This window comes from Rattus rattus, chromosome 1, assembly GCF_011064425.1.
Source record: "Rattus rattus isolate New Zealand chromosome 1, Rrattus_CSIRO_v1, whole genome shotgun sequence".
Lineage (NCBI taxonomy): Eukaryota > Metazoa > Chordata > Mammalia > Rodentia > Muridae > Rattus > Rattus rattus.
In genome coordinates, this window is record NC_046154.1 from 262,107,108 (window position 1) to 262,130,636 (window position 23,529).

Here is a 23,529-nt window from a genome sequence, read left to right on the forward strand (position 1 = left end):
TAACGTGCTTCAACTCTCTCAGGTGTGTGTGCAGGCGCAGCTTTGCTGGATGCAAGACTACGACGAATGCCATGCTACTTTCTGAGAAACAACAAGAACTACTGGCCAAAGTGGCTGCCACATTTTACAATTTTACGAGCAATGCTGGCTGCTCTTTCTTCAGTCAGACCATAGCTGCCGAAGTTAGATTCCCTCAGATAAAGCAGCTCCACGGTGAGTTTTTCACCTGTAGTTCTGCAGGGGATTCTGGGAAGTGATCCCTGCTAGAAGCTGCTGCCAACTCTTACCACCCGGGAGGGGAGCTGAGGGTCACTGGGGTGGGGTGGGTGGATGATTGACCTTTGGGCTGGGTTGTACACGTATTGTGGCACACATCTGTGATCCCACACTTGGAGGCTGAGGCAGGAAGATCACAAGTTCAAGGCCTGGGTTACACAGTGAGACTCTGTCTAAAAGAAAGAGGCTGGAGTTGTACCTCAGTGATGTAAACTTAGTGCTTGTCTAGCATGCATGAGACCCTGGGATCATAGGAAGCACAGACATACAGACACAGACACACACAGACACACAGACACACAGACACACAGACACACACACACATACACACACACACACACACACCCTAGAGTCCCAGGAAACATACACAGACAAACCCTGGACTCTCAGGAAACACACACACACACACACACACACAAACACACACACACACACACCCTAGAGTCCCAGGAAACATATACAGACAAACCCTGGAAACTCAAGAAACACACACACACACACACACACACACACACACACACACACACTCTGGAGTCCCAGGAAACACACACACACACACACACACACACACACACAGACACACACAGACAGACACAGACACACACACACACACACACACACACACACACACACACACACACAACCCTAAACTCAGTACAGGCTAGTTCCATCACCATCTTTTTTGACTCAAACTCAAAGTCTATCAGGGTACTCACTACTGATGTCCAGTCTCTTAAACTGGAACCATTCTCATACAGATGCTACTCCACCTGCAGGTGGCCATCTCATACAGATGCTACTCTACCTGCAGGTGGCCATCTCATACAGATGCTACTCTACCTGCAGGTGGCCATCTCATACAGATGCTACTCTACCTGCAGGTGGCCATCTCATACAGATGCTACTCTACCTGCAGGTGGCCATCTCATACAGATGCTACTCTACCTGCAGGTGGCCATCTCATACAGATGCTACTCTACCTGCAGGTGGCCATCTCATACAGATGCTACTCTACCGGCAGGTGGCCATCTCATACAGATGCTACTCTACCTGCAGGTGGCCATCTCATACAGATGCTACTCCACCTGCAGGTGGCCATCTCATACAGATGCTACTCCATCTGCAGGTGTCCAGTTCTGTCCACATTTCTCCAGATCTGCACAAGGAAGCTCCAAACTTCATATTGATACTAAATTGCTTTCACAAGGAATACACAACTGAACTTTATCTGCTGCCAGGCTTAGAACTGAAATTTATAGTATTTTAAAGGCATCCTTAGAACCGTTACAACGGTTAACCAGCCACCTAGTCAAGCGTTTCTACAATTCCTGTGGGGTTCTGCTTTGAAATAAGTTTATGGTGTTTTCCTTTTCTCAAACAATCTATATGGTCTTCCTTTCTAAGCCAGGCAAACAATTCTTCCATCTTTCTTTGGGCTAAGAGAGATGGGGCAGAGCATAGCAAGGTCAGGCTATGAGCACCCTCACCCTGACACCGCAGCCACCACATCTGTCCTTCACAGTAGCCCTGTGGCAAAGCCCTCCCACTTTGCTTTCTGGCTTTTGGTTTTGTTTTTTACAGAGAAGAAAACGCTGAGCGAGAGATCTTCCCAGAGTCCCATGGGCACAGGGTGAGAGCTAACGCCTCAGAGTTGGTCTCTGGTAGAGCCAGCTTTACACTCGCACCTTAACTCTGCTTCCTGTGCGATCTGGGAGGGGGAGGGGCTGCTTAATGCCCTAAGCCCTGTGGTTTCTTCAACAAGGAAGGGCATAGCAGGACCTCCCTCTCAGAGAGGGGGCTGTGAGCATTACAGGAGATGATGCTCGGACATTTGCAATCTGCCTCAACGGATTTCTCAATTAAGTGGGTTCTGGGCTGTTGGTGGCACCTGCTTTCTTCATGAGCAAAGACCTACGGTTTTCACTTTCTCGGTTCAGAGAGAAAGACAGGGAAAATCTCCTTCTTTGCATCAGCAAGAGAGAAGAGTGAAAATTTCTAACTGTAAAAACAAAACAAAAAACAACAACAACAACAACAACAAAACAACAAAAAAAAAACCAAAACAAAACCCATTCATCAATCACAACCTCATGATTAATGAGGATGAGAATGGTTTTTTACAAGATGCTAATGATATAATGCCTGGAAATCTGTCTGTCTGTCTGTCTTTTATTTTATTTTATTTTAAATGGCGTATCGTATTTCTTACCTGGACTCAAACCTAGGCATAGCTACTGGATACAGCCTCAGTGGCTTCTATTCCAGTCCATACGTGAGTACGTATGAGGACAAGTTAGTTCTTGACACATCTGACAGTGAGTATCTCTATACCTCAGCTTAAAGAGACAGTGATTACTTATCTGGCCTAGGCTTCCAGATGAGTAATAATACCTTTAAGTTTCATAATTAAAATGATAATGTTTAACATAAAGGAATTATATGTTATGTCCTTTTAGGGAAAATGACTATTTCCCCAACTTTGCAAAGAAGCTAATATTTTAGCTGTCAGATTTCTAGGGCTCAGGAGACCTTGGTTCAAGCTTCACTTACACAAGTTACTAAATCTCTCTGAGGACCAAAGTCACCTTCTTTATACTGTGGTCACAAAAATTAAGCAACAGCGAACTGTGGTGGTCCCGGTCTGCAGGCCCAGTGCTGGGGAGGGTGAGGCCAGAGGGTCTTGAGTTCAATACTAAACTGAGTTACACAGGGAGGTCAAGGGCAGTCTGAACTACGCAGTGAAACCTTGTCTCAAAACAAGCAAGCAAGCGGCCAACCGAAACCCAAGGGTAGAGAGAAATGCAGCTCAGTCATCGCGTGCCTCCCAGCCTTGGGTTAGGCCTCCATCCCACACACGGAACATGGACACGGTTGATAGATACATAAATGAGAAAATCACAAGGAAAATAACCGACAGCTTCTCATCTCAAAGGCCATGTCTCTAACCTTCAATCGGTTGTCTTCCCCCCTCCACATCTGTCTCTACGTGGGTTTGATCTCACACCCCATAGCAGATGCAGCCTACTGGGTCTGTTTGGTTCTTCAGAACCCGTTAGTGCAACTGACACATCTTCCCACACCATTGGGAATCGGCCATAACTGAAGCGTTCTGGCTTCCCTATGATGCCCACGAGGACGATGATAACACTCTTGCCCACTGCCTCTTCCTGCCATGCCAGAGTTCTGACCTCCTGGCCTTGGGACTCTTCATTCCTGACATCACTAAGGGTTACTTTAAAGGGTCTCCTAAGTGCCTTCGTGGTACCGGACACTAGACTCCCTAGATGAATTCTGTAGGCCACAGTGCAGGGAGAGACCGAAACCTTACTGCATGGCCATCTGCTCAACAGAACCTAAAGAACATTTCTCCCACCCAGTACAGTAGAAACAACTCAACCCAACCCAGTCCTCAAGCCTGATCACGCACGCCTAACCTAATGTTGATATACTTCCAGGAAATCTCTCATGCCTTTTCATTGGGGGGAGAGGCACAGCTTTACAATTTAGCTTATAAACTAGAAACTTGCAATACATCACAATCCAATTTACCTTCGAATATTTGAATTTTTGAGCTGCCTCAGCTGCTCTGCTATGTGGCCCATTCTTACTTACTTCCCACTGATGTCTACTCTTGGTTTTCCCAGAGAATATAACTATCTGGGTATTGGGCCCAAAATTTACCCTAGCTATGGAATCAGTGAAAATCAAATAAAAATGCAATGTGACGGTGTTATCTTTGTTTTGGCCATGCTCTGGTTGCAGGACCGAGACAATTGGGTCTCCAGAAGAGCAATGGCCAATGGAGTAGACAGGGATGACATTAAAGTCAACTGGAAGGGAAGGAAGGAAGGACTGGGTTTTCAGAGGGTAACTGTCCTAAAAGTAACTTGCAGGCTGATCTAGAGGCGTAGCCCAGTGGGAGAGCTTTGGTCTGGTGTGTAGATGGCCCTGGTTGAATCCCAGAACCAAATGCACCCGCTCTGCCACAGGCGCAGAAAGGAAGGGGAGAGTCGTTGCTTGTAAAAAGCTAAGTATCTAAGGGGCAAGGCATTTTCCTTTTAAAGGAAGGGGCAGAGAGAGATGAGGCAACTCAAACTGACTTTTGAATTCTCTTTGTCCACTTCCTTCTACCCAGCCTGGGCCGCTGGAGAGGGACTGAAGGGCCACGGGCATGCAAGACGCCATCTCTTTCATTAAGCTCCAGATACCAGCCTGTCTTTTTGGATCTTTATCTGTACGTTCAACAGCTTCCCTAAAGCCCTAACACAGACCGCTCAGACAGAGATACTTCACCCACGATTGTCCACTTCTCTCACACATGCACCATGCTAATCAAGGGGCTGGTGGTCTTCATGCTGTGTTAGAGGCACGGAGGTGTTAGTCCAGTAGAACATGCTGCTCCAAGAGGCCCACACCAGTCGCAGACGTTAAGAAGCCGGAGGTAGGCAGGGTTAGGGCTACTGAGGTATAGTAATTCAAAACTTTAAAAAAAGAGCTTAGAATTTAAAGAAACGTGGAGATGGCCTTTTCCCAGAGAGGGAACTGTTATTGAGCCCTTAGACAATTGATTCTCTGAAGCTATTATGTGCTACTCCTCCAGAGCCTGACAACCGACTCCACTTAAATTTATCTTCTGCTTTTCTTCCCTTTCCTTCCTCCCCCATACACCATGTGTTCCTGCCCCAACCTCCTCCCACTTTCCCCGGCTCCTCAGTTCTTCCCATTCCAATCCATTTCGAGACTCTGGGTCCAGCTCTAACCACTCCTGGCTTGCTCGGGTACGACTTCCACCCAGCGTCATGATTGATCACTCCTCTTTGGAATAAAAAAAATCACGTCTCATTCTTGTAGAGGGGCAGAAAAATTATTCAAAAATAATATATATTTAACTAGGAACAGTAAAGTCTTTAAATTCCAAGCTGCTTTCCTAGTTGGGAAAGATGATGGAAGGGAAGCAGTGATTTCAAACCGGCTCAGACTAGGTCACTCTCTGGTAGTGGCAAATGGTCATTTTTTTTTTTTTCATTCCCTCCTGCAGTCAATCAAAGCGTGTGTGTATGGGAGGGGCGGAGGGCGGCCTGATTTGCTCAAATGGAGGGAAAGAGTAGCCGAGAAAGGCAGGAGGAGATGAAGCAGAGACTACAGAAAGGAGTCAGGGAAGACTGAGGGCAAGTAAGGAGAAACCAAGGAGGGACGGTGGAGAGAAAGGAAGGCAGCCCACGAGGCCGGGAAGGCAGGCAGGAGGCTGCAGGAGGGGAGGCTGCCATGCCTAGCCCGGCCCACCGTGTCCTTCCTTACGCTGTCCGTAGCTGCCTTATCTATTTTCACCTCAGGCAGGAGCCGCCCGATGTGTGAGCCGGGCCCGATGAGTGACACCACGCCGTTGCAGTCCACCGTGCTGTTGCGCTTCACGCTGCGCCGCAGGCTGGGGAAGATGCGCGACGAGCGGCTGCACTGGCTGTAGCCGCTGTAGCCGCTGTAGCTGCTGCGGCGCTCGCGGGCGCGGATCGGGATGAAGAGCGAGTCACGCCGGCCCTCGCTCTCCTCCACCGTGCTGTGTTCATCGTCTGCGAACTCATTCTCAGAGCCGGGGTCCCGGAACCGTCCGGGTCCCCGGAAGCTGAAGATGCTGCTTTTGCTGTTATGTCGGGAGAGGAAGGGCGAGCCTGGAATGCTGAGCAGCGACTGTGGGGGGAGGGAGAAAGAGAGAGGAGTGAGACCAAGCAGTGCCCCACAGCCCAGCGACCTTCTCTGCCCGTTGCATCCCTGTCCAGTGCGCTCCTGCTGTCCTCTGGCCACACTGGGGATGCCAGAAAGTCCTGCGGGAGGTTGGTCTGTTACCAAACATCTTGCTCTTAATCACACTTCGCTGCTCGCAAAATCACTGTTTCTTGTGCTTACTACCAGCTCCCAAGGAATGTGTGTTTAACGCTGCCCAACTTGGACTCCACCGCCCACCTAGCAAAAGTCAGAACTTGCCCTCTCTCCGTGGGAGCCTGTCTGATAGAACTAGAAAGTGCCACTGTTTAATATATATATATCCTCCACTTTCAAGCCAACATCTTTTAAAATCAGAATTTAAGCGGTTGTAAATAATTTCCCAATTTAGTTAGTTGTAAATTACATAATTCCCAGCTCTTACATTTTCAAGGTTCTTTACCAAATTTTTCATTTATTTTTATCTTTCAGCACGTTTCCTTTTCACATTTCCTCCAAAATTTTACGAAAGTGCATTTTTATGCTTAAATGTGTTTTATTGATCACCACTGAATACTTCCCTGGAAAAAAAGAAGCAACCCTAAAATTTAAAAATTCCTTCTGTGACCATGTGTCTTCACCATGAATCTTTAAGGTATTTTTTATTTATTTTATTTTTTTTTTTGGAGCTGGGGACCGAACCCAGGGCCTTGCGCTTGCTAGGCAAGCGCTCTATCATTGAGCTAAATCCCCAACCCCTTAAGGTATTTTTTAAATCCTCTCGAATTATAGTCTTTATGAATGTAATTGATCACACTACATACATATACTGTGTATTTGACAAATAATTGACTTAAAAGCAGCTATCGAAGCGCATCTTTCAATGAGATGGCTGCTTTTTTTATTCATGCTTTCCTGCTTGTTGACAGGGTTACTTAGGAGGGGAGGAAGACATGGTTCACCCACGCTCATTCCTAATAATCAATTTTAAGTGTTGGGGTGCCTTATTCATGTAAATATTATCTTGGAAAGAACCGTGTTATAATGTCATTCAATTCTTTGAACTCCTTCTAAGTTATATGCCAAAAACCACGTGGTGGACTGGCAGCCAGATGTATTTTAAGGATCTGCCGGCTGATGGATTCACTCCTTTTCATTTTGTTGAGCATGTACAGCAGCGAACTTGCTAGTGAATGTGCTGCCTGGCTAGAAGCAGCCCCTTTCCTGAATGCTGAGGGTCTTGGAAAGGGGGTTGTTAATGATTCTCAGGACACTGTGTGCTACTCTTACTCTAAGGCAGCTCCGACTAACACAACAGAAAAGGGGACAAGCAAAACATATTGCATTGTCACCAGTGTGGATATTTAAAAGCAAAAGGATTTTTATCATAGTTTCTGCTCTAAATACATTGTATCAGAGGCTCACAGTACCTGCTCTAAACACATTGTATCAGAGTCTTAAGACTGCAGATGTAGTGTCATTAGTTCAAGGGAGTCTGAAACCTGATCTAGTCCACAAAGGTAGTTTTCTATATCAAAGGAAAAGTGGCCAAATTAGAGTTGTTTTCACTTGAAAAAGTATGGCCTCGCCTTTTGTTTTTAATATATATGTCGCACTCATAATAATTCCAGTCCTGAATTGACAACATTCCAGAATATTTGATTATAACCATTTTTCTCTCAATAGACGCACATGAGGGAAATGCAGCGCAGTTAAGGTTCCTGTTTTAAAGAAAACTGTGGGCACCAATGCTCTCAACTGTCCTTTCATATGACATCCTTAGGGCAAGAGCCACATAAGATGACCTGGGATGGGGTAGGGGTGGGTGGGCCCCAGGGCTTGATCTCAGCCACAGCTCTGTGTAGGGCGCTGGTTCCTAAGTCTTCAGGTGCTGAGAGGGAGACAAAGCCCAATGTGAGCTAACTTCTATAAGAGGAAGGCGCTAGTCTTTGAGGGAACTTTTACAATTCAAAGCTCTAGCAGGAGTTTTTGCCTCAGAGTTTAGATCTACTTTTCTGCTAAAATGACTACTGTGTCAATACAGCACACATATTCTAAGTGTTAACGGAAAACTGCAATACGCTTTTGATGATGACTCTAGAAGGGCTGCTGTGTTCAGGATTTTGTCCTTGACTCTGTCCAGAATTGCATTTCTGATTCCATGTTCAAAGTGTTCCTAGGTCCCTTCTCTTTCTGTAATGTCCAAAGCCTCTGTCCCTGGATGGGTTATACTCTCTTTGAAGAATTCTAACTCAATGTACTTCACCTGTATCTTCCACTTGCTGCCCGGTCTTTTCCTGACTTGGCTCTAAAACCCACAAACTTCTGGGACATATCTGAGTTTAATCACTGGGGGCCACATCAAGAAAATCATAATCGGGACTGGGAGCACAGCCTGATAACAGTGCTTGCTGGGATTCTACTTGGGCCTGGGTTCTACCCCTAGTACCACAAAAGAAAATAAAGGAAGTAAAAAATAAGAGAAATTCATGAACCATAGGTTATTTCCACCTATGTGAAGGTAAAGCAGTTGTGAAATGCTTGTTGCACACTACGCACAGGCCTTGTTTAGCAACAAATGTTAAGGGAGGACCCAGCGCCCTTCATTACTATACTGGCACAAACTGGCAATGAGAGTGGATGACACTCTGGTGAGATTCCAGAATGCTGATGGTATCCTGCTTGTGACTGAGAGCTGGCATTACAAGGGTACACACATGGCCAGCTCTAGACTTCCTTCTCCCAAGTTGCGGATGGGTACGGGGGATTGGCGCCTCTGTGCTTTACTTTTCTTGTCTTTCATGTGTGCTTGGCCATCCTCCTTGGATTCCTGAGCTTGTTCTACTCAATAGGGGCAATGAGTGCAGCCTTTGCAGATCAAAGCTAGCACAAAGCTTACAGTGAGACAGATGCACACCAGGAAATTGTATGGCAATTAACATTGTCATAACACCAAAGAATATGATAATTTCTAGAAATTCATGGTTGTTACATTTTACAATAGTTATCAGCTCACGAACAATCAGAGGAAATGGTAACTAGTCCTTCACCACAGACAGTCTGGCTGCCTGAAAGATGATGTCTTTTTTTTTTTTTTTAAAGATTTATTTATTTATTATATAGAGGGCATCAGATCCCATTACAGATGGTTGTGAGCCACCATGTGGTTGCTGGGATTTGAACTCAAGATCTCTGGAAGAGCAGTCAGTGCTCTTAACCACTGAGCCATCTCTCCAGCCCAAGATGGTGTCTTAAGATATAAAAACAAAGGCTGGGCATGGTGTCATTCCAGAACTCAGGAAGCTGAGACAGGAGGATCACACAAGCTTGTGACCAGACTAGGCTGTGACACTGACGTACAACTATATAACAGCTACCAAACAAAAGGACAAAGAGGCAGCATCTCAGTGAGAGGAGTTTGCATCTCCATGATGTGCAGGACCACACTGAGGGCGTGGCTCTAGGAGGTCAAAGCAGGGGAGGCAGGTCTGAGGCAGCCCAAGACTGGAGAGTTTGAATAATTTGCAGTATAGGTGAGCTACAGAGGTAGTACTGAACTGCAGGTACTCAGCCCTGGAGTGGTTTGGGGAAGGGAAATACTAGCTGTACAAAAAGGAAGTAGCTAGGGATGGTAGCTCTGGGTTGGTTAAGTCACACAGGAGAGGAGCACTCAAAGGCAACTATTGTGGTGGCCATAAGAGAAATCTAGTGAACGGTTCGGTGGCACAAAATATCTGAGGGCCTCAGTAGGGAGACAAATGGACAGAGCAAAACAGGAGTCGCTTTGTAGCCCCCACCACCATCTTTAATAATTTGTACACCGGGAGGTGCAGTCAAGCCTCTTCAAGGATTGCTGGGTGTTTTAGTTAACTTCACTGTTGCTCATCAAGTGTGCACCAGGCAGCCACAGGTCTTTCCTTTTCCGTGGCTGCCATATTACTCCTTTCCCACTGTCTAAATTCTCTTCCTTCCTGTTGTTCAGAGTCTTCCTGTCGACTTCCCCAACCCTTGGACAGCATCAAGCATCTCTTTCCAGGTATGACATCCTTTTTATAGTTGTTGAATCTCCTTGGACCATCTACAAGGCCCTTAAGGGCTTAACAACCATTCTTATCTCCTTATATTTCTTGGGCTGCTTTCTATATAGTAGATATAACTAGCTTAAATGGTTTATACTCTGATTGTACACTGCAAACTGCCCGTGCTTGCATGAAATGGATCCCTATTCCCCCTTGACTGGATCGTGTTCCTCTGACACTGCCTTGTGCATCAATCACCCCCTAAAGAAAGACACTCTATTTACTTGATGATAAGCTTTAATTTAATTAATAAAATACCTATTGTGTCTCAGGGCCACGGCTCTATTCACTCCTGATACCCAGTCAGGTTCATGAAATGAGGAAGTCTTGCTTCTTATTTTAAAAATTGTTCTGGTCAATCAATTGAGTGCTTCTGGCACTTTTCAGATGGTCACATAGCCACTTAAGAAATATGACCTTCTATAGGATTTTCTTGGAAGAATAGCTTGTAGGTGTTCTGGACCTAAGGTACCTTACATTCTCCACACATAACTCTGTAGACATCCACAAGCAGGTGACCACTGTTTGAAATATGATAGATCAATCGATCGATCGATCAATAGACAGATAGATAGCTGAAAGATAGCTGATAGATAATAGGTGATTGATAGATAGATGATAGAAGATTGATAGGTAGATAGATGTTAGATGATGAATAGATGTTAGACAGATAATGGATGATGGATAGATAATAGATTATTGATAGATGATAGATGATTGGTAGCTAGGTAGATAGATTATAGATGATAGAAAATAGATACATAGATGATAGGTAGATGATTGATAAATACATAGATGATAGATGAAGATATATAGATGATAGATAGATAGATAATAGGTAGATGATAGATAGATAGGTAGATGTTTTTAAATGGTCTATTCCATTCCCCTTCACAGTTTTCTTTCCAATAGTGATTCTTAAAATGTGATCTGAGGACTCCTAGTGGTCTAACTAATCACTCTGCCTCCCAGCCGGGTCAAAATCATTTGGGGATAATACAGAGATGATAACTTTTAAATTATTCTTATTTTCTCACAAGCCTCTGGGGGAAGCTGTGGGCTGACAGCTTTGCTATATTTGGAGACTTTTAAGACTTTCCAGCATTTGGAAGCTCTGTATAGCCCAGGGAGCCAAAGGTTGGCAAGGAATAATGTGCGCTACCATAATGCATGGTTTAAGAGCTGTTGGAACAAAACAGCAAAGGAGTTTAGCATATCGGCACGGGGAAGTTTAAAATCATACATAAATAAGTATGTTTAAATTTTCTTAAATAAAGTTTATAATAAGGTAGACTAAAATACTTAAAGAAAAAGGCTGCGTGGGGCCCTCTGTCACTTTTACATTTACTTGTGTGTGTGTGCGTGTGGTGTGTGTGTGTGCGTGTGTGTGTGTGTGTGTGTGTGTGTGTGTGTGGTGTATACAACTTGTGGGAATCCGTTCATGTCGATTCCAGGAACTGAACTCATGTGGTCAGGCTTGGCAGCAGATCCTTTACCTATTGAATCCTCTCATTGACCTCTTGATAATTTTTTTAATAGATTTATTTATTTGTTTTATGTAAGTACACTGCACACTGTCATTGTCTTCAGACACACCAGAAGAGGGCATCAGATTCCATTATAGATGGTTGTGAGCCACCATGTGGTTGCTGGGAATTGAACTCAGGACCTCTGGAAGAGCAGTCAGTGCTCTTAACCACTGAGCCATCTCTCCAGCCCAATAATTTTTAAAAATATAAAGATGTTCAATGACCATAAAGATTCAGAATACACTTTACAAACCAAATGCAAAGCTTCAGGGTAACAGTTACGGAAGTGTTGTGAGAAAGTAGGGAACAAGGGTGTAGGAGATGTCAGATGACAACAAGCCTGGCATGGTGATGAACGCCTTTAACCCCAGCACTCGGGAGGGAGAGGCAGGCGGATCTCTGTGAGTTCAAGGCCAGCCTGGTCTACAGAGTGAGTTCCAGGACCGCCAGGGCCACACAGTGAAACCCTGTCTTGAAAGACAAACAATGAGAATGGAGAAGAAATCGACCTATACCTGAACTGTGCTGTGGAAAACTGAAAATCCCAGCAGCATGTCTGTGCACCAAAGGGGAAGGACAGCTGGGAACACGATACAGTCAGAGGAGCGGCGAGAGCTTCCAGGCAAAGAACAGTGCTGGTGTGAGGCATCTAAGTCTAAACCAGTCTTGGCACTCAGTCACCCATGGCTGCTAGCAATCTACAACTTGACTTTTTCAAATGGAGAAATCAGAGGAAGGGAAGTGTCATGCATAGCAGGACATCTCAGAACCCAGTTTTGTTCTCTGACTGAAGGAGCAGTCACTGTGACTCTGGTTAAGCCTATGGATACTCAGAGATCAGCCAATAGCCAAGTCTAGGAGCAGTGCGGTTTCCATTACGGAGCACAGTGACGCTCTCAAGACAAGGACAGGGCTACAACAAAGCTGCAGTCAGAGTTCCCAAGAGAGCGGGACTAGGAGAAAGAGGGTGTGAACTCGACACAGGGGGTGGCTTCAGGCTATGATGCATCCTAGAGGGAGGGAAATCAGGTTTCTACAAGTCCTTCGTTCATTAGATAATGGCATCTGAATGACAGTATGAAAGCGGAGGTTACGACTTGGATAGAAGAGAGGATATGAACATAAATAAATGCATAGACAGAAGGCACATAAACAAACACATAGAGGGCACATAAACAAACGCACAGGTAGAAAGCACACACAGTAAAAAGCAACAAGGAGACTTGTACGAAGTGGTGGGAAGATGGAGTGGAGATTTCTGCTTGGGGAGTTGTACTGGCTGGTCTGTGTGTCAAGTTGACACAAGCTGTGGTTATCACAGAGAAAGGAGCCTCCCTTGAGGAAATGCCTCCATGAGACCCAGCTGTAAGGCATTTTCTCAACTAGTGATCAAGGGAGGAGGGCTCAGCCCATTGTGGGTGGGGCCATCCCTGGGCTGGTGGTCCTGGGTTCTATAAGAGAGCAAGCTGAGCAAGCCAGGGGAAGCAAGCCAGTAACTAACATCCCTCCATGGCCTCTGCATCAGCTCCTGCTTCCTGACCTGCTTGAGTTCCAGTCCTGACTTCCTTTGGTGATGAACAGCAACATGGAAGTGTGAGCTGAGTAAACCCTTTCCTCCCCAACTTGCTTCTTGGTCATGATGTTTTGTGCAGGAATAGAAACCCTGACTAAGACAAATTGATACCAGAAGTGGAGTGTTCTTGTGACAACCTGACCGTGTTTTGGGGAGGACTGTGGAAGGACTTTGGAGAGTTGAGCTAGAAGAGCTATTGGGATGTTAAGAGCTCTGTGGGATGTTCTGTAGGAGCTTGGAAGATAATGTTGAGAACAGTGCAGAAGATGGAGGCCTGGCTTGAGAAATTTCAGAGGGAAGATTAAAGACTTATCAGGGCTGTTGCTAGTTTGATTGTGAAGATTCTGTGGTTTTGGTCAGCTGGGGCTGAAGAATCAGCTGTGATTAACAAGATACCAGAACTGCAAATCAAAACCTTTGCATTACTGAGACTATTGATGCTGGTCAGCTGGGGCTAAGAAATTGGTGTTAAGAAGAGATCAGCATCACTGAGGTGAAATCTTATGGGAAGTTTTCTCTGAGAGCCCACTGAGGCTGTGTTCCAGAGGTAGACAAGGTTGTGCCTCATGCTGTGGCTGGACTTGGTAATGTGTAAGAGTCACCCAGGTGGTACTGGTCTTGAAGGCATGAAGGGGTCATGAAGAGCAGCTGAGGCTGGGCACTATGAGAGGCCAGGGAAGGCCATTGGTGAAGGTGCAGCCTCAGTTGCAACTGATGGCCCAGGACTGAAGGGGTCATGCAAAGGAGTTGAGACTTGGCACCATGAAGAGAGCTTGTGAGAGGCTATTGGTGAAGCCTAGTTGCAGTGGAAGACAGCAGTGTTTTGGAGATGCCAGTACCATGGGATGACCACCAAGAACAGCAGCAGCAGTGGAGTACAGCAGCTGGAGCCTAGAAAACAACGTGTGTGCTACAAAGGGCAGAGCTGGGAAGTGACCCAAGCCCTTAAAGGAGCCCAGGAGATCTTGAGTGGATCCCAGACACTGGACGGTTAGAGTTTGACTTTCTTTTGATTGTGACTGTGCCCTGTTATTTTTCCTTCTTGAAGGAAGAAAGTATTTTAGTGGAGCCCCTAGTTAAGAGACTTTGAATTTTAAAAATACTTTGAATTTTAAAAGATATTGGATATTTTAAAGGGATTGAACTTTTAATATGTAAAGACTGTGGGACTCTTAAACTTATTTAGATCTTGGGGATGAATAAGAAAGTAAGGGTTGAGGCCTACCAGCAATGTGTTGACAAGGGGTCAATTGAACTGGCTGGTTTTGTATGTCAACTTGACACGAGCTGGAGTTACCACAGAGAAAGGAGCCTCAGTTGAGGAAATGTCTCCATGAGACCCAGCTGTAAGGCATTTTCTCAACTAGTGATCAAGGGAAGGGGGGAAGACCCAGCCAGCCATTGTGGGTGGTGCCATCCCTGGGCTAGTAGTCTTGGGTTCTATAAGAGAGCAAGCTGAGCAAGCCAGGGGGAGCAAGCCAGTGAGTAACATCCCTCCATGGCCTCTGCATCAGCTCCTGCTTCCTGACCTGCTTGAGTTCCAGTCCTGACTTCCTTTGGTGATGAACAGCAATGTGGAAGTGTGAGCTGAATAAACCCTTTCCTCCCCAACCTGCTTCGTGGTCATGATGTTTGTGCAGGAATAGAAACCCTGACTAAGACAGGAGTGAAGGACCAGGAGACAGTTCTTCACAACAAGATGTGAAGAGTGGCTGTGATGTGGACATTTACAGATGGGACAATTCCACACACGGCAGAGACCAACGGTCACATATGTGAAGCATCTGGTGGTTCGTTCTGGATTAAGGGCTGGGTGCCTGATGGGGTCCAATGACTGAGACTGAAGAACGGATTGTATGCACGGTGGTGCAGGCCACACTGCGGACTCCATGATAAAGAGCCAGGATTGTATTAGCAGACAGAATTACCCTCATTAGGGAAATTCTCTCATTCTTTTTAAACTATTCTCAACTGTCAATATTTTCTTTAATGTCCAACCCAAGCTCTCATTTCCTTTGACAAGATTTTACATTTCCCATGAGGTGGAAAGATGAAGGTGGTCAGGGAGCATCTTCCTGTCCACCTTTGCCCGTTTTCCTGAGATTTCAAGGAATAAGGGATAAGGTGCCCTTTCTTGCTAACGACTATGCCTATTTCTGCGTTGTCCAAGACTCTGGCCATCGCTGTCGTGTTGCTCACCGCTCTGAAACCTGGCATTGCTGTCTTTTGTCTGCGAGCATTATAAAAATACTGACTTCGTCTAGACTCTTCTCTCCGTTAACGATCTCTTTATATTGAAATTGTACTATTTAAGTGGATGTGTGTTTTGCCTGTCCTTGTCTGTATGCTGTGTGCATGCCTGGTGCCCCCAGAGGACAGAAGGCAGCATTGGATCCGTTGGAACTGGAGTTGGGTTCTGGGCCACCATGCGGGAGCTGGGGATCAAATCTGGGTCCTAATCCCGGACCTATCTATCTCTGCACATCCATGTGTTCTTTTCTTTGGAGGCAGGGTTTCTCTCTGTAGCCCTGGCTGATTTGGGACTCTCTCTGCAGATCGGGCAGACCTCAACTTCAGAGATCCACCTGTCTCTGCCTCCCGAGTGCTAGGGTTAAGAGCATCCCATTTCCGCTTGGAGCACGTGTTGTTTTCTTGACACAGGGTCTTGCTTTGCAGGTTGGCCTTGAACTCGGGATCCTCTTGCCTTAGCCACTGGAGTGCTGGGATTACCAGCTCGTGCTATCAGATCAAGCTCTCACACATGCTCAGATAAGACATCCTAAAGACTTTCACAACAGCTATTAGCAACAATCACACACAATTCTTATAGGGCAGTTTGGCCATGAGGAGGAGGAGATGTCCCTTCTGGTGTTTTGACCTACGGCTTGTTAGTGTGATGTACAAGTGTGAAGACTGCCAGACAGGAGAGTAAACAGCCCTGGGCTGCCCGTGACTGGGAGTTAAAGAAGAATGTTCGCAAATTGATGGTGAGATGTCTACGGGTGGGACTGGGTGGGAGGGTAGGTGGAAGGGGTTGGGGGGAGGGAAACAGGTGCTGGGGAGGAGTCTGGGAGCTGCAAGGCCAAGCAGGATGAAGAAAGCAGGATTCTTTTGGTTTATTTGAGACGGTGCAAAGACTTTACCTGATTCATGATGGAAAATTTCCTCCCTATCCTGTTGTCTGGCAGCCGGAAGGCCTTCCTTCTCATACCGTCTTCTGACTCTGACTTAAACACCTTCTCGGGGTCCCCTTTCTCCTCGCCTTCAGAGAGCTCCTTCTGCTTCCTCTTCTTCCGTCGGTTCCGTCGTTCCTTCGCGCTCTTGGAACTGAGTTTAGACAGTTCAGATGAGCTCCGCGGAGAGCCTACCCCATCTTCCCCTTCTTCTTCAATGGCGTCTTCCGAGACCGTGCCCGCTGAGGTGGCCATTGCAGCAGCCTAGGAAAGGGACCACAGCAAAGGCACGGTCAGAAGCAGAATCCGCGGCCACGCAGTCAGCCACTGACAGACAGGGACATGGGGGAGCCCACCCTGCTGGAGGAGCCTGAGGTCAGCACTGGCTGTTCCCACTCTCTGTGAACTTGCATCCCGGTGCTCAGGCCAAAACGACCAGCGTACCTCGCGGTGAGGATGCCAGGGATTTACTCTGAGTATCCCAGGTGAGGGCCTGGCTGCTACCTTCCTACCAAAGGATTTCTTAGTGAGCAACGATGGAAAAGAATGCTTGGAAACTGTATTACACATTACCAGGCAAACACTGCAGTCTGTGTGTGTGTGTGTGTGTGTGTGTGTGTGTGTGTGTGTGTGTGTGCATGCATGCGTGCGTGTGTGTGTGACTCAGATAACTCATATATATGAGGCATATATATGAATAGGAGGTTAAATATTAACAGTAATAGAATCACAATTGTTTCTAAATTTTATTTTTTGCCAATATCTTCATTTTAAGTGTTTCAAAACTATTATGCATGTCTATGCATGGGGGGTGCATATGTGTGCGTATACAGATATCAAAGGGACAACTTTCATGAAGCCAGTTTTTGCATTCTGGGGATCAAACTCGGGTCACCAGGCTTTTGTGGCAAGCTTTTTCCCCCCCACTGAGCCATCTCACTGTGTCTCCCACCTCCTTTGTGTGTGTGTGTGTGTGTTGTGAGAATATGTGTGTCTGTGTGTATCTGTGTATCTGTGTGTGTGTTTTGTGCACATGTGTGCATGTATGTGTGCTTGTGTGTGTATGTGCATGTATGTATATATTTGTACGTTTGTGTGAGTATATGTGTGTGCATGTATGTGTATGTGTGAGTATATGTGTGTGTGTATTTGTACATGTATGTGTGAATATGTGTATGTGTGTGTGTGTGCACATGTATGTGTGCCTGTATGCTCTTATGGACAAGTGTATGTGTTTGAGGCCAGAGGTCAACCCAGGATTTGACCCACCTTGGTTGGTTTTTTTTTTTTTTTTTTTTTTTTGAGGTGAGTCTCACTAGCCTGGAACTCACCACATGCTAGGCTGGCAGGCCAGGGACCCCTGGGACCCACTCATCCCCACCACTTCAGGAAGCTGCCATGTCTGGCTTTTTTTGTGGGTTCTAGGGATAAACTTGGGTCCTCATGCTTCTGTGGCAAGTGCTTTACTGACTATGTTCTCTCCCAAGTCCCCTGCATTTTGTTTTAATACTCTCTGGCTGTAGTGAACCTATCAAGTATATCCCAATGTTCTTCTAATCAAAAAATAGGTAGACATGGGGTACCGTCCAGCCATAGACGCGCAAAGCCCTGTGTTCAGTCTCCGACACTGAATCAACAAACAAACCAGACCGTGCTGCACCAGAAACTGCTACTGCACCCTTCCAGTCACCACAGGAGTTGAGAGCGCTGAGCTGAGAAAGTCAGGAAAAGAGTGCTTGCACTGGCAATGGTTGGGACTTAGCCTCGAGGACCCGGAAGAAGGCGGAAGGCGGAAGAAGGCGGAAGAAGGCGGCTTGCGCTTGCGCAGTGCACAGGACTGCCGCTTGCTCACCTGTGCCTCCTCCTGCTGCTTCTTGAGCTGCTCCAGCATTGCCTTGAACTCGGCCTCTTTTTGCTCTGCCTCCTCCAGTGTTGCCTGGTTCTGTTCTTCATAAGCCATGGCCACCACAGCCAAGATCAAGTTCACCAGATAGAAAGAACCCACGAAGATGACCAAGACAAAGAAGATCATGTACGTTTTCCCAGCGGCTCGTAAGGTCTGAAAGATGAAGGCCAAGTTCTCAGCGTGACGCCAGCTGAGGAGGTCAGAGTTTCCTTTGCATGGTGCCTTGCACCCACCCCGTATCCCAGTGGTCAAATCTCTTCCTAATGCTTAACTCTTGCTTCCGTCGTGAGAGGGAAATGCCTCTTGGATTTTGCTTTCATAGAAAAATATATTATCTCTGTCTGTCTGTCTATGTTAGAAAAGGTCTTACAGTGTAGCCCTGGCTGGTATGGGACTTGCTGTGTGAATCAAACTGGTTTTAAACTCCCAGTGATCCTCCTGCCTCCCGGCTCCTGAGTGCCAGGATCACAGACCTGCAGCACAGGCCTGGCTCATCCTGATGCTTTCAATCAGCCAGCACTTAGTGGAATTTACTGTCTGTTATGCTCAACGGTAAGGGCTGACTTGGGGATTGGAAACAGAAGCTTCTCTTGAAAAGGCTCCTTTTTGCAAGGGGAGATTTATTTGTTTTATCCTCTAACTAGCATCACCAGCCAGAGAAAAAAAACAATGGCTCGTCTGGATTTCTAAGATTAGCAATCGGCACCGATTTCCTCATTATGACTTGTGGATTACAGGACAGTGAAGTCATTATAGGACGGGGACTGCATACCTGAACAAGCCCAGATGCAGTATAGCTCTAAAAATATTAAGTCACACTTCAGGGTCCCAGGGATAGAGTTCCCCCTAGTTTTAATACCCAGGAAGGTGCCCTGCACAAATGAGTGTTCGCTGCTGCTTAAACAAATGTGCTGATACCAGAAGATCCAGAAGAAGATGCAGTCAGGGTGCAGAGAACAACCTGACCTGAGAGGAAGCAGGTGCTTTGAGGGGGTCAGGGTGTAAGCTTCCACAGCAGACCATGATTAAACAGCCAAGAAACCAGGCTAAGAGCTGTCTGAATTCATCTTCCCCAAGGGATCCCACTTAATGTCTTCACTGTGGGTGTGTCACACAGACAGTCCCCAGCTCCTCATACCCCCGTGAGGACAATATCACTAAAGAAAAAGAGGCCGTACTTACCAGCTGGTATAAGTTCTCCCAATAGTCCTGGGTCATAAGGCGGAATAATGCCAAGAAGGCCCAGCTGAAGGTGTCAAAGCTGGTGTAACCGTAGTTGGGGTTCCTTCCTGCTTTCATGCACTGGAATCCCTCTGGGCATTGCCTGAAGAAGGAAAGGGACCCCCAAGGGGAACGGAACACAGCTCAGCGCGAGAGGACTCACCTCGTAACTTCAAGGCCCTAGAGTTTATTCCTCGAGAAACAGACACACAAATGCATACATCCATATGTGTGTATGTACACACATACACACACCCGCACGTAAATGCATACATGTTCACATAAACACACCCACATACACAGGCCTGGGGAGAAAGTTCAGCGTTTTTTCAAAATAACCCCACCCGGCCATGACCTTGGAGACAACAGATTACACAAACCCATCTATCCCATGCCCTTGAGAGAAACAGTTATATAATTTCTCCTGCCTTTGGACTCCTGTGATGTCTCTCTTAATGTAGTCAGTATTATCTGTTTCAATATAGAATTTAACTCGCATTCTAGCTGTCAGGATGATAATAAAACAGCAGATACTAAGGGACCAATGGACATCAGCACCTTACCTATGTTTAATAAATACTACATGCACATTACCTAACCGGCCCCTCACAGGAACCCTGTGACTAAGAGAGCGTAGTTTATTAGATCTGTGCCATGGATGAGGAAGACCTAAATGGGTTGGGCAGAAGCCGCAGGACCAGGACTGTAACCTTGGCCTCAATCCCTTCTCGAACGCCGTGTCAAAGCTAGGGCACTGTGGGTCATCCTTGGAGTTAACCTCTCACCGAGGCAGAGCCCTTGCTCCATTTGCATTAACGGTGTCAGCGGAGGACGGGAGGGTGTGCGAGAGCCAGTAAGCTACTTGTGCTTCGGAGAACCCCTGGTCTTTTTTGCATCTGTGATTTTAGTTTGCGATTGCTGGCACGCTCACTTTCCAATGAAATCTCAACTTTGGAGGGTCAAATATGAAACGGTACGTGAGCGTGAAGAAAGGGGGACCCTTGCCCATTTAGATTCAGCTGGTACTCGGTGCGCTAAGAACATCAGGAGTCGGTGTGCTACTCACCCAGCGTCAGAACTGTTCCCGCAGAGCAAGGGTTCTAGCATGCCAGGAACCATGTAAAAGTTTGCTAGAAAAGTGGGAAGAGGCAGGAAGTGAATAGGCAGATTCCGGTGAATGAGAGAATACGGTTACGTGCGCCCCGGCGTGCCAGCAGAAGCCGCTATTGATTTTAGCTCATATAAACCTTTCCCAGCAGCAGGAAGCTGAGGAGAATCCCTCCCATTAATGATCTCCCTTACGCAGCTAGAACTAAGAACTTAACCCTGAAGCCCTTGAGGTGACGCCACACCCACGGGCACTTGACTCCCCTGCCTCAGCTCCGCATGCCACCTTCTGCTGCTGAATCAGGGGGTCTTAGGCAGCCGTTCTCACACCTTCCTGACGCTGCGACACCTTGTGTTGTGGGAACCCTCTAGAATTATTTCGTTCCTACTTCATAACTGTAATTTTGCTACTGTTATGAATCGTGAGGTAAATGTCTGATATGTAGGATATGAGTTGTGACCCCGCCCCCCGAGGGGTGGTGACCCTCAGGTTGAAAGACACTGGTCTAAAGTAAGTTTCCGAGATCGTCATCCCTGTACACAATTTGCCCTTTTATCCTTGTAACATTTTTATCAAGATGTTCTAAAACTCCTCACCAGTCATTGGTTCCCATGCCCTACTTTAAATCAGAAGGCACTGTCCCTGAGACCTCCTATGCAATACTTCCTTGTGGCTACTTAATTGATTTTATTTCTCTCGAGTGACTAGTGGTTTCACATACACCTCAGAATAAAATAAAACAAGACAAAATAATGACAGAGGACATGAGAGCTCCCACGCGGTTCTGCCCTGGAGTCACGGGGATGGCTTCCCAGGCTCCATCAGCTGTGCTGTGCCTCTGGGCCCGACCACTCTTGCTAGCTCTACAGTGGGGTCTGACCGGAACCTTGGGTGAAGCTTTCCTCTTGCTGAGGAGGGGACACCTACTTTTATTGTTGATATACTCCTCCCAGTCAAAGCCTCTGGTGCCGTTCTCCAGGTAGCTCTCGTTGAAGTTTATGGGCCACACGACACACTTGTTTCGAAGGTTCCCCATGAAGAGCTGCAGGCCAATCAGGGCGAAAACACTCAGGCAGAACACTGTCAGGATCATCACGTCCGACAGCTTCTTCACGGACTGGATTAGGGCGCCCACGATTGTCTTCAGGCCTGGAGAGACAGAGCCCCCAGAGCTAGAGTCACCCCAAGGTCCTCCCTACTTTTCCCTGGCCTCCCTCTCTTAGTCCTAGCTTCTACTCTCGCCAGACGACCCCACTCGAAATATGGCCACTGCCTCTTTACACACAGAGTAACAGCGAGTAGGCAGGATTATTGCTTTCCAGAAGTATCCAATTTCTAACCCAACAATCCTCCTTTAAAAAGAATTTTAAAATGCTGCACCTCCTACCATGTGGCTCCTCCTTCGCTCGCCCGGGGGCCTCCCAGCTGCTGGTGCCTCCACCTAGAGCTCCATTCCTTCCCTCACCCTCCCCACATAGCTCCTGCTTCCCCTTCTCCTCCGTTCTGGGGAAGCCCTCCCTGCCTCCCAGCTCTCCCACTATGGCTATGGTTTTAGCAGAGCCTTCTAACTCCCTTGTAGCATTTGTCATGGCTATAATTCATTTTTTGTCCGTCTTGTCCGCACGCGTATCTGTAATGACTGGCATACAGTAAATACTTGAGTGAACGGAAAACGATCGATCAGGGATTAAGGAGGCCTGCAAGCTGGAGAGGGACTCACTGGATGGTTCATTAAGCCAATAAGAAACAAGGACTTCTGAAGAGCTCTGGAAACGCCAGATGTTTTGAAAAGATCGGTATCGATACAATATTTACAGTTTGCGTTCCCTGCCTGCTACACTGACCTTCCCTGTCTTCTAGATTAAAAACAAAACGCCTGCAACTCATTTTCATGTGTGGTTTTACTTTATTTTGTGGTTGGTGCTGGGAATTGAATTCAAAGCTTCGTGCGTGCCGGGCACGTGCTCTCTGGAGGAGTGATTAGCGTACCAGTCCCGACCTGAGGTTTAAATGTGAGACAATGGGTTCAGATTTAAACCGGAAGATGGTCAGTTGCTTCTACACTGCACAGGGAGGAGTCAGCGATGGGCGGCACAAAAAACACAGGTCTTCGCCGCTCGTGTTAAAAGTCTGCGTGTGGCAATCTTCTGCAGCTATCGTAGGACACAGCCCACAGTGCACCAACCCTCTTGCACACCGCAGGAGGTGTGCAAGAGGAGCAAGAGGAGACTCTGAGCCCTCACATACAGGTGTCGGGGAGGAGCTCAGCCTTGATCAACTTCTGGCACCCCAGGGAAGGCTACTGTGAGCTTGGCTGCCACAGCTGGGTGGGTTGTTGCTAAGCCTAACCAGATGTGCTACTCACGAACATCACCTGGATGCTACCCCTAATGCTCTCGGGCTCTCAGCATTTCTGCCTTTAAAAGGATAACTAGAAGAGGCTGTGCTGTGCCCCCACAGGCAAGGCCCTGGCACCACCCCCTGCACCGCCGTAAATGAAGTAGATAGAGACGATCATGGCTGGCCCTTGTGAGGGCTGAGCCTGTTTCATGCGGCAAACTTGGCAGCCCTTGGTGCTCAGTGATTATGATCAATCATTGTCTGTATTCATCGATAAAGATCTGCAATACTGATCTCGTCGGACTGTCGTGGCATCTGAGTAAAACGGTAAATCTGAGGAGTGCCTGATGCAGGACATGACCCAGAGCGTGTGTGACTTGTCACTGTCACACATCTAGTGCCACCTCAGAGAGACTTGGTTGGGATAAAGCCACTGCTCAGGGCTGAGCCCCTGCGGCGGCAATGAGCTAATGAGCGTTTGGGCGTGCTTATTTTGCCCGCTGTATTTCGCAAGTGACTATCTGAAATGCTCAGAGTTAAGGTCCACAGACTTTTCCCTCCTGAGTCCGATAGCCGCAGAGGATGTTGTGCTAGTCTAGGACCTGGCCCAAAATAGGCACTTAAACT

The 23,529-nt window shown here is 46.9% G+C and overlaps 1 protein-coding gene across 5 annotated transcripts in view; it reads right to left on the reverse strand.

Moving 5' to 3' along the window:
- Scn8a (sodium voltage-gated channel alpha subunit 8) overlaps positions 1-23,529 on the reverse strand; it is a 174,536-nt gene that overhangs the window by 55,269 nt on the left and 95,738 nt on the right. For all 5 annotated transcript variants that reach the window (XM_032885132.1, XM_032885118.1, XM_032885138.1 and 2 more), the window contains exons 7-12: positions 21,490-21,711; positions 20,521-20,584; positions 19,416-19,557; positions 18,180-18,386; positions 16,298-16,591; positions 5,605-5,961 (exon numbers count right to left, since the gene is read on the reverse strand). In XM_032885132.1, the coding sequence (XP_032741023.1) occupies positions 5,605-5,961; positions 16,298-16,591; positions 18,180-18,386; positions 19,416-19,557; positions 20,521-20,584; positions 21,490-21,711 (1,286 nt within the window). The remainder of the gene's footprint in view (positions 1-5,604; positions 5,962-16,297; positions 16,592-18,179; positions 18,387-19,415; positions 19,558-20,520; positions 20,585-21,489; positions 21,712-23,529) is intronic.